The following is an 11,154-nucleotide window of genomic DNA, read 5'->3' on the forward strand; positions in this document are numbered from 1 at the left end:
CTTAAGACTTAAGGTGATTTTAACTTTTATACCTATGTGTTACCCTAACATTATGGACAGCACACCCGCTTTTGCTGAGAATGAAACAGTGTGCTTTTCAGAGTTTGTATAACAGGTAAAGGAAAGAAAGACACACATGGACTGCTCTCTCTAAAAAGGACATAAAGTATGATTTAAGTAACTCAAATGAATAGTGACAGTTTCTATTTTCACTTCACTCACCATATGGCGCTCAACTCTCCGCTGATTACTTGCGTTATCTCGCACCACTTTAGTCGCAACCATTAGCTTACGGGGAGGGGTGTTCGTTCTTTTGTATCAATGTATCAACAACAAATAAACGTATTAACGAATTATTTTATGATGAAGGGATTTGAAACCTGTATCTTTTGAAAATAAAGTTGAAAAACATTAAGTTATTCAACCAAGTGAGTAATTACAAGTAAGTACCAACCCCTCCTCTGTGGTTTCGTCTTTTACCGGAAAGGTCCTTGTTTACAGCGCAGCTCTTGCTCCACGTTAGCATCGGTGATTTGACAAGAAGGAAACGGGATTTATTTATTTTTTTACTTTTAAAGCAGTTCGCAAAACTCGTTGAATTAATCTGTGGTACACTTCGACTGGCATGGTTGTTTGGAGGCGGAAAAGCTACCGACAAGGGCAGCAATGACAAGCTTGCTAACGTAGTGCTAAGGTTAGCCTGCTAGGCAACTGACGCTAGCTAACTTGTCACTAAGTGGTGCATCCAGTTTACTGAAACAGGTACCGGTATGTCAACTTAACTCTATAACAAGTACTCGTGTCTGTTTCTTTACTGACAGGCACTCGCACTGCCACGTATCACGCCTGGCTTGCTTAGTTTATGACCTGAGTGGCTGCTCATAAAGAACGACCGCGGTCATGGGTGCGGAGAGCAGCGCGGTGCGGAGCTGCACCCTGGAGGAGCCGCTCCTGACTCTGCCCACCGGACCCACCATGTACTCGGCGGTGCTCCAGGATGGAAAGCCCGCTTCTGTGTTTGTTCACAAACGTGGCAATGAAGACAAAGTCAACAAAGCTGCCAAGGTGTGTAATTTCCAGATGTCGCTGCTCGCCTTTGCCGTCGCTCATGTGCATTATGCGTGGAAGTGTGCAGCCAGCACGCTGCCATGATCATGTTGGACACAAAGTACCGCTGCAGCGTTGAGACATTTTTACCAAACTTCTCCAGTCGGTTTTCTGTCTTTTCTAAAACTCTGTAGAAAAAAAGTTCTTTAAAAAAGCGAATTATTGCATCACGTGTGATTGTGTGTGAAGTTGAGCTGTACACACAAGTGTGTAATGTGGATGTAACATTTTAATTAAGAAAAAAAATTAACATGGTTTTGCGTAGTGGAAGAGCCCCCTCCAACTTCAGTATTCTCTGTTGTGACTAGAATTAAATAAGTGAAAGTATGAGTTTTGTGTCTTAACTGACGGGTAATTTAAAATACTAATTATTTGCAATTCTTACACCTGCTTAATCATCCACACATTTCACCCAGCACCTGAAGACACTGCGACACCCACGTCTACTGCGCTTCCTGTCCTGCTCAGTGCAGAATGGTGGCATCCACCTGGTGACAGAGCCTGTGCAGCCCCTGCAGCTACTGTTAGACAGTCTCTCCCCAGAGGAAATTTGTGCAGGCATCTATGACCTCCTGCAGGCACTTGTTTTTCTGCATGAGAGGGTGAGTGTTTCTACAGTCTCTGCATGATTATATCAAAGCATGTGGGAAAAACAAGGTAGATGAAGATGGAGATGGTGATTGACCCTTGGATGTTGTTCTGTTTGCATTAAACATGCATGCATGCATATTCATGCAAGTTCCAAACTTGTCTTGCTCTTCCACCAGGGTAAGTCGAGCCACAACAACGTCTGTATTTCATCTGTATTTGTCAGTGATGATGGTCATTGGAAACTGGGAGGGATGGAGACTGTCTGCAAGTTCTCTGAAGCAACTCCTGAGGTAAGAAGTGCATTAAAACCATGTGGGCAGTCATGTGAAAAAGAAAGTTTGAGAAGAATTCTTTACTGTCCTGTGGAAAAACTAAGTAAATATCATGATTCAGTAGCTTGTAGCTTTCTCAGTCTTTTACATCATAGTGAAAGAATATTGACCCACTCTTTGTACAACTCTTTTTACAACATTGTTTCAGTTCATTGAGGTTTGCAGGCATTGGCTTAGGAGATGATGTCAAATTTCAATTGATTTAAGGTCTAGACTTTGTTTTTGTTTGTTTGTTTGTTTGACAACTACTTGAAGTTTTAGCTGTTGGATAGAGTTGGTCTTTGGTACACAGAAAAGCTCATGGTTGACACAATGACAGCAAAGTGCCATGGTCATGTGGTTGCAGAGCAAGCCAAAATCATCATCCCTCCACCACTGTGCTTAAAAGTTGGTTTGAGGTGTTTGTGCTGATGAGCTGTTTTTAATTTTTGCTTGATGCGATTCTGTGCATTATAGCTAACCATTTCCACTTTGATATCATGTAGCCAAAGCACATACTGTAAATCCCGGACTACAGAGCGCACCTGATTAAAAGCCGCATGCTCTAATTTTAGAAAGAACATAAATTTTGTACTTCTACAGGCCGCACTGGATTTTAAGCCGTATGCGTTTCACTTCTAATATGAGATATTTACACAGAAATATTACACGTGAGGATTAATCCGTAAGGTAACATAAACATGGTAACATACAAAAATACATACTGCAAATGCTTTCTTTCCTTGAACAGCACCTGTAACGTGGCTACCTTTAAGTATTAAGTACGTTGCTCATGGTTTTTTTACGGAACAGTGCACAAACAACATTACGTCTCTTAACAACCGGTAAAAATATATACAGTATATATATTACTTATCAATTTTATTGGTCTACTGTTACCAGGCAAAATGTTTTTGGCTGAATGAAAAACAATATGCATTAGCCGCACGTCAGTATAAGCCACAGTGTTCACAGTGTGGGGGAAAAAGTAGCGACTTATGACCCGAAAACTACGGTAATACTGGTTAAGCTGTTTTCTAATCGTACTGTCATAACATGCTAACTGATATTTGAGAAAACATTTTGTATGACTGTAATACCACAATTCAGTCCGTGTGTGTTCACTCAACTCAAAGATTTAGCCAAACATTGAGCTATTTTTCTTGCAATGTATATACAGTTCAGCAGTTTTAATGCACTTTTTTTTAGACTGTTTGAAGACTCACTCTGTATCAGGTTTATGTTAAATGTTGGCTATTCCTAAACTCCTTAGTTCCTCACAAGCATCCAGAATGCAAGAGAGGCCAGCTATCTTCCTCCAGAAGAGCAGGTAAGCAGGTTAAAGTTAATGATTGACAAGAAGCACTTCCCACTGTGTTGACAGGTTTTCAAGAAACGTTTTCTTGACAGGTGGAGGGTTTTAAAATCCTTCCTGATAAACATGCTCACTCTCGGGACTGTTACTCTTTTGGGATGATGGTGGAGTCTCTTATTCCCCTCCTTAATGGCTATGGTAAGGAGAGGTGACCTTGAATATCACATTTCATTTTTTCAGGTTTAACCTGCATGTACATTATCATATGCTTGCACTGTTGTTTTCAGTGTCACAGGAGCTTGCTGCCAGCCTGACAAAAACACTGCAGGCAGGCCTGCTGAACTCTGACCCCATGTCGCGGCCGCCACTCAGTTCCTTGCTCACCAATGACTTTTTCAGGTTTGTGTGGTCAGGTTTGATTTGTAGTTATCATTAAATACTCAGAATGATTTTTTTTTTAAGCAAACATTCTTTTTCTGTGAACAGGAATGACTTTCTGGAAGTGATGAATTTTCTGAACAGTCTCACCCTAAAGACAGAAGAAGAGAAGAATGAATTCTTTAAGTAAGAAATAATGTAGTGATCTTGTTACATGTTATATGTGGACTTTTTTCACAGATAGAATTTTCTTTAACTTGTATTATGGTGTATATATTCTCCTTACGTAGTGTTTTGGTTTTATGTTTTTTAGGTTTCTTCTAGACCGAGTCCAGAACCTCCCTGAAGAGTTGATAGCTACACGCCTTGCTCCCAAACTCCTTAACTCTCTCGTTTTTGCAGAACCCATGGCTGTAAAAAGCTTCCTGCCTCATCTTTTAAGGCCAAAGAAAGGTGAGATTGCATTTGAACAAAAATTGGCTTCTGATAACCAGATCTTCTAATCCCATTTTCTGAGAGAAAGCCAGAACTTAGTATTTGCCTGACAGGCACAAATGTTTTATGAAACTTTCTTTATTTCACCTTTGTGGACAGATAACAGTGGTGGTGGTAGCAGTGAAGATTGCCTGCTGTCTATGTCCCTTTACCGTAAGCATGTGATTCCTCAGCTTCTTGAACTCTACAAGGTCAATGAGGAACATGTCCGAATTGTGCTGCTGACCCACATCCACCTTTACGCTGAGTTTTTCTCCCACGATGAACTCAAAAACCAGATCCTACCTCAGGTGGGGTGTTACTTTAGAAGCAAACTTTTTTGTTGTTGTTCTTGTTGTCAAAAAAACGAAGACAGTTGAAGCTGAAATGTTCAGTATTTTGGAAAATGTTTAAACCAATAAACAAATTTTTTTTTCTTTAGTCTTACCAGACGGGGAGATTAGGTAATAGCTTAAACAGGGTGAAACAGGCAACCCCAGAAATTGTAACCAATTTAATAATGATGATAATAATAATAATAATAATAATGTATACTTTAATGATCCCCGTGGGGAAATTCCTCTCTGCATTTAACCCATTCACTCAGTGCAGTGGACAGCCATTGGGCGCCCGGGGAGCAGTGTGTAGGGACAGTACCTTGCTCAGGGGTACCTCAGGGTAGCTGTTCAGGGGAATCGAACCCCCGACCTTCCAATCACAGAGCCACCACTTTTATCACACCAATTTTATCTAATGTCTAAAGCTTGAGAACAAAATTCAAATGAAACTATCTCTTAAGTATATTATCTTGTCTATTACTCTCTTTAGGTTTTGTTAGGAATGAGAGACACCAATGATTCTCTGGTTGCCATGACGCTGCAGAGTCTTGCGGTGTTGGTGCCCTTGCTCGGGGCTCAGGTGGTTGTTGGTGGAGAGAGAACCAAGGTCTTTAAATGCACTACACCTAACTTTACCAAGTCTACAGAAGTGACCCCTGAAAGTAAGCAACACTGTCTATAAATGTCAATGAAAGCACCTCTATCTAAATAATAACTAAACAGTGCAAGACAGCACAAGTCTTGTATTGCGATAACTAATTTATTAAAATTTTATGTCAAATTTTTTTGGATAAAGACACTTTTTGTAGTTATGCCTCTGCAAACCACTGCAGTGGATTTTAAATCAAACAGTCGGCTGCAGATTTTCAGCTTTTCCAAAAGTATTGCATAAACTGTTTAGTAATTACTGGAATATTAAATGTCGACAATTTTCAGAGGCTCAAAAGTAACTGGACAAACTAAAACTGCAGTAATTTTAAATATAAGAGTTTGTTTTTGTAACTGGACAAAAACCCTTTTGCAGTCAATTACTGCATGAAGTCTAGAATCCACGAACATCATCAGATGCTGTGTTTCCTCCCGTGAGATGCTCTGCTAGGTTTTATTGGAGCTGCCTGCGGTGCCTGGTTGTTTGTGGGTCTCCCTGCAATCAGTTTTGTTTTCAGTCTTCATGCTGTGTTCCGTTGGGATTAGACTGACTTGGCCACTTAATGTTATCTTTGCCTTGAGATAATCTTGCGTTGTTTCAGCATCATGCTTTGAGCCATTATCCATTTGCACTGTGAGGTATCTCTATTTTCAGATGTGTGAGTGATGACGTAGCCACTTAACACGTTTTTGCTATTTCACAGATAGGTTTGTTTTGGTTTTCAGCCTAATGATGGCTTCCTTTACTTTTATCAGTATTTATTTGGATCTCATATTGAGAATTTCAAAGGGAAAAACTACAAAATGCAACACTTGAGATTATCTCCTATCTCTTATCTGCTTAATTTGTCACAAAATAATGAGAAAACAGGCCTCACTTGGCCATGAAATTGGTTGTTAGTCAATTGTCCTGTTACTTTTGAACCTCTGAAAGTGGGGGATCGTTTAAAAACAGATGCAATTTGTAAACAGCTAATTTAATACTTTAGTTAAACCCCTTGAATTAAAGGTGAAAACCTTCAGCACTTCAGTTGCATGAAAAAAGACTGCAGTGGTGTATAGAAGCAAAATTATTTAAAATGTGACTGTCCAAAACCTTCTGGACCTAACTGTATATAGAGTACATTTACATTATTGATACCGTATATCAAATAAACTGAGGCTTTTGTTGTTGTTGTTTTTTTGAGAATTTAGCTATACCATATAAAAGGGGTGCACAGAACCTGATTGTGCATTAAAGGTCTGGCATCATACAGAGCTTACTAAATAAAAACCTTAAATAAAATGCTTTATTTTACAAGTAATCTTTAAAAATCAACCAGGAACCATTACAAGAACATTTTATATGCTGGAAGCATTCCTGCAGCAGTGTGTAGTAGTAAATGGGTCCTAGCGTGCCGTGAGCATTATTGTCTCGTCCAAAGAAGATTACTAGTTTAGTCAGACTACCAGTTCAAACTAGAAAATCTGGATTTGGAAATTGAAATGTCACTCTAGTAATCCTTTAAGAACTACAGTCAAGTGAGCTACTCTCATCTTACTTTACTTTTATTCTTTAGCCTCACCTGTCCATATAGTTGGAAGTTTCCACCCTCAGATGGCCCAACCCTCCAAAGTGCTGAATTTATTCCCTAGACCATCAGGGACTGAAGGCTTAGTCCTCGGTCACACGGGTAGCAAGACACCAAGGGTTATCAAGCCAGTATCGGGTAAGAAACTCCCTTCATAATATTAATTCAAATGAATTTGTTCATTTATTTAAGGTCCATTGCATATTATTTTTATTTTTTGTATATTCCAGATGTTAGTAGAAAGATGTCTCTGCCTTTGAATGGCTTTCATCAGGACAGTGAGATGGACCAACTTTCTTCTAGCCCAGAGCAGACTGACAGACTAGAAGGCACTGTGGAAGACTGGCCTGACTGGAGTGACCCTGATAGTGAGAATAGAGATGGGCATTCGGTCCAGATCCACATACAGGCCTCAAAGGGCGTAGATCCAGTTAGCAGCCTGGCAATCACACATCAGAACACAGATGAGGAGCCGTGGGATGACTTTGAGGACACTGAACCTACCTGGGATCTCTCCCCCACAGCTCCTTTATCAGACTCAGTCATCCCTGCACCACCCAAAGGGGGCGCTGCTTCCCCATCTTCGAAACATGGTCCTGAACCACTGAGACTGGGTTCCTCTAAACCCCTTAAGTTGAGCTCAACACTGCGGCAGTCAACAAAGACAGAGGCCACTTCCTTATGGGACAATAGCTGGGCTCAAGAGAAAAGGAACTCTCAGAAATCACATAACCGCTTAAACCCCCAGTCCAAACCTACAGTGCCACAAAAAAGTAGTTCAGTAGGTCTGGGGGAGGAGTTTACTATAAGGGTGAAGACAAAGGTACAGCAAGACCCAGAGCTGGATTTGTTTGCAGACATGGTGCCGGACATCAAGTTGTCATCTCCAGCAGTGCTGTCACTACAAGAGACTGGCAAGCGTGAAGCAGAACTGTCCACAGCATCTTCTGATAACACTAAACCTCTGCAGGTCGATTCATCCATCGATACTTTAACATTCACTGCCAAGTTTGCAGCAGTTGACCTGACTGAGGTGAGTGTCTGGTGAAAGGATGTTTTATATACTTTAATATATTGGTTCTCAATCACAGCTGCCTAGCTGCCTGGGATTACCCTGATTTCTGAAATCTTGATTATGTTATACTTAATGCTGGTAAAATAAGTATTGAACATGTCACCAGTTTCCTAAGTAAATATATTTCTAAAGGTGCTGTTAAGATGAAATTCTCACCAGATGTCAATGACAACCCGTCCAGTCCACACACGCAAAGAAATCAAACCATAGATCTCCGTAAAATAATGAGACAGGGAAAAAGTATTGCTGATATGAAGAAAAGAAGGCACACAACAGGGTGCTCCCCACACGATTTCAGACAGCGGACTGAAAATAATTATCAGTAGAGTTTTCCAAGAGCCAAGGACCGCTTGTGTAGAGCTACAGAAAAACATGGAATTAGCAGATACCACTCAGTATCGCCCCAAAACGTGTTATAGGCGCGCCGGTCCATCATGTTCATTTCTCACTTTGCCTCTCCAAACAATGAAATGGACACGTGTGCAGAAGTTGCATTACCAGCAGGGGGATATAATATATTTAAAGTTACAAAGTTGGTAATGAGCAAAAAAATGTAGTAGTACATTCAAGGTCCTTAATTGTCAGAATCAATTAAGCTAGGCGCCTAATGTGTGTATGTGTAAGTATATGCAAATGTGTTAATGTCTGTTTAAACACTTTCCCGTGGTTATTTCCATGCTGGCTTGAAATAAAATATCTCCCTCTGCTTTTACTGCAGAAGCTTCAATTTGTACATGCGTGTACATTTCACGTTTTGGAGAGCAAAGCGTGAAATGGCCAGTGTGTCTATTACATGCTTTGCCCTGATATCGGATTGCGGGAACAATTGTTTATAAGAAAACAAGTATTGTACTCGACCACCGTGGACTGTATGCACACTCACCACGCCATAATCTCATTTCTGAAGAAAAAGCATGTTGAAGCAAATTTAAAGTTTGCTGAACAATATTTAGACAAGCCTGGGAAATAATAGGAGAATATATTCTGGCCATGTTTGGAAGACAAAAGGTGTTGCATATCATGTCAAAAGTGAAGTTTGGAGATGGGAGCGTCATGGTGTGGGGCTGTTTTTTAGCATACAGCATGGGCAGGTTTGTGTAACTGAAGGAAGTATGAATGGGAAAATGCACTGAGATAAAAACCTGCTGCCATCTGCCAGGATGATGAAGATGAAATGAATGTGTCCAGCAAGACAATGATCCCAAAGACAGTCAAGGAAACTCAACTGGTTTCAGAGAAAGAAAATAAAGCTGCTAGAATGTCCCAGCCAGTCACCTGATGTGAATCCCCTTGAAAATCTATGGAAATGATGCTGTTTTTGTGCTTTCTATTCCCTTGCCATCTGTTATGTCATATGTAGCACCAGGGTCTCGGAGGAATGTTGCCTCGTTTCACTCTGTACTGTACGACTGTCCATGGTTAAAATGACAATAAAAGCGACTAAGAACTAAAGCTCAGAGTTCATAGAAGGGGCCTAAAGAACCTGGAAGAATGTTTGTGTGGAAGAATGGACCAAAATCACGTGCGAAGTATTCAATACATTTAAGCAAGCCTGTTCAATACTTCAATACTTCCCTGTCATTTCTCAGTATGGATTGGATGAGTTGTTATCGATAACTGGTGAGAATTTCATGTCAGTAGCACCTTCAGAAATATATTTAGTTAGAAAATTGGCGACGTATTCAACACTTATTTTACCCGCTGTATGTGAAGCACCATCTGTGTACAATCAGTTATAAGGTATGACTCTGTTTCTTCATTTTACTGTTTTTGGAGGCCTTGTTGGTCTGTAGAACTTTTAGATATGCAGACTGTAACAAGCCTGAAAACACAGGCTCGTTAGGCTTGGGGTGGCTGTGGCTCAGGTGGTAGAGCAGATCAGCTACTGCCTGGAAGGGTTGGTGGTTCAATCCTTCCCCAGTCTGCATGCCAAGTATCCTTGGGCAAGATAATAACCCCGAGTTGCTCTCCGATGCATCCATCGGAGTGTGAATGTGTGCGAATGCTTAGATTGCACTTAAAGAAGGAAGTGCTTGTCTGAGTGGGGGTGAATGAGGCATGTTGTATGAGTACTCTGGGAGAGTAGAAAAGCGCTGTATAAGAATCCATCCATTTACAACTAGATGTTTTGTTTTTTACACTAACAAATTTTACTTTGAATTATCTAGTGACGGTAGGTTCCAACATGACTTGAAATTCTTTTGACAGTTACACTTCTGTGTATAACTTTGGAAATTACTGCAACCTGTAACCATTTAACACAGCTGCCATGATTTTGAAGAACCTACATGTCTAACTTTAAAAATACTGACGGCCACAAGTGTTACCTCTCAGCTTGCCAGTTGATGCACATACAGTATAAAATTCAAAATCCAAAATGATTTTCAGAAAAACTGACCTCTGACCTTGAATTTAAGGTCACTGAGATTACCTTTTTTCAAGATTTTTAGTAGATGCACCTACTGTATGAATTTGAAAATCCTGTCACCTCATTGTCACATTCACAAACATGGGTGCCCATGCCACCTGCCCACTGTGGGGACAGTAGCCCATTAGCCTTTAACAGCTGAGGGGTAAAAAGTGACCGTCAATGACAATCAATGAGAATTAAGAATTTCCCACTATTGTAAATATTTTTCCCAGTGGATGATTGCACCTTTTCCTTTACTTCTTTTCTCTCAAAGACTGAACCAGATGGCTGGGGAGATGAAGATGACCTGAACTGGGAGGATAACGCCTGGTGATTACGTTTGATCCATTACTTCCATCTGCAGTAAAAGACTTGACCACTGGAAAACTGAAACCCATGCACCACATCTGGAGTGCCAACAGACCAGTAAACTGGAAGTAGTTTCTCATTTAACATGATGCAGTAGGGATGGTAATGCCAGGGATGGGCTAAGGCTTTTTATGTTATGTTGATTTTGTCATTTTTAATTATGAGAACTTGCTTTTAAACTGGAACGATCAGCTCTTCATCAGATGGTGCTAGACTTGGACAAAATAAGCCATTTATAATTTGCCAATCAGAGGTGAATGTAATCCTGTTTCATCTGCTCTGCTCTGCTCTTTTTTGCTTTTTTTTTTTTTATGGGTTATTTTCACTAGTGGCATAAAGAAACGTTTCGGAGATACTGGGTCTTCCCAAAAAGAGTCAGTTTGATTAACTGAAGGCTTGCACTTTGAATGAATGTGAAATCAGAATTGCATAATTTATTAGTAGCTTTTGGGTTGATGGTGAAATAAAGTAAAACTTACTGTATCAAATGTGTTTACTGTTTTGTTTTACAGTACAGCGACCCACCCAGGAAAGACGATCGACGCTATATCTAAAAGAAATGAAATG

General features: G+C 40.3%; 1 protein-coding gene across 1 annotated transcript; it reads left to right on the forward strand.

Annotated features, from left to right (window-relative positions):
* Positions 1-485: 485 nt before the first annotated feature.
* On the forward strand, positions 486-11,048 carry scyl3 (SCY1-like, kinase-like 3). The gene is made up of 14 exons (XM_080877067.1): positions 486-694; positions 822-1,065; positions 1,524-1,709; positions 1,875-1,988; positions 3,283-3,339; positions 3,420-3,522; positions 3,612-3,723; positions 3,811-3,888; positions 4,016-4,155; positions 4,297-4,487; positions 5,005-5,176; positions 6,722-6,871; positions 6,964-7,766; positions 10,493-11,048. The coding sequence occupies exons 2-14, from the start codon at positions 901-903 to the stop codon at positions 10,550-10,552; spliced, it is 2,331 nt and encodes a 776-aa protein (XP_080733193.1). The 5' UTR covers positions 486-694; positions 822-900; the 3' UTR covers positions 10,553-11,048.
* The last annotated feature ends 106 nt before the right edge of the window (positions 11,049-11,154 follow it).

This window comes from Rhamphochromis sp. 'chilingali' (assembly GCF_963969265.1).
Source record: "Rhamphochromis sp. 'chilingali' genome assembly, chromosome: 3".
In the NCBI taxonomy this organism is placed as follows: Eukaryota; Metazoa; Chordata; class Actinopteri; order Cichliformes; family Cichlidae; genus Rhamphochromis; species Rhamphochromis sp. 'chilingali'.

Bases quoted from the DNA above. Each gene is read 5' to 3' on its own strand.
- scyl3 (XM_080877067.1), top strand. From the start codon at position 901: ATGGGTGCGGAGAGCAGCGCGGTGCGGAGCTGCACCCTGGAGGAGCCG. The intron at 1,066-1,523 runs GTGTGTAATTTC...CATTTCACCCAG, and splicing joins AAGTCAACAAAGCTGCCAAG to CACCTGAAGACACTGCGACA. The intron at 1,710-1,874 runs GTGAGTGTTTCT...CTCTTCCACCAG, and splicing joins TTGTTTTTCTGCATGAGAGG to GGTAAGTCGAGCCACAACAA.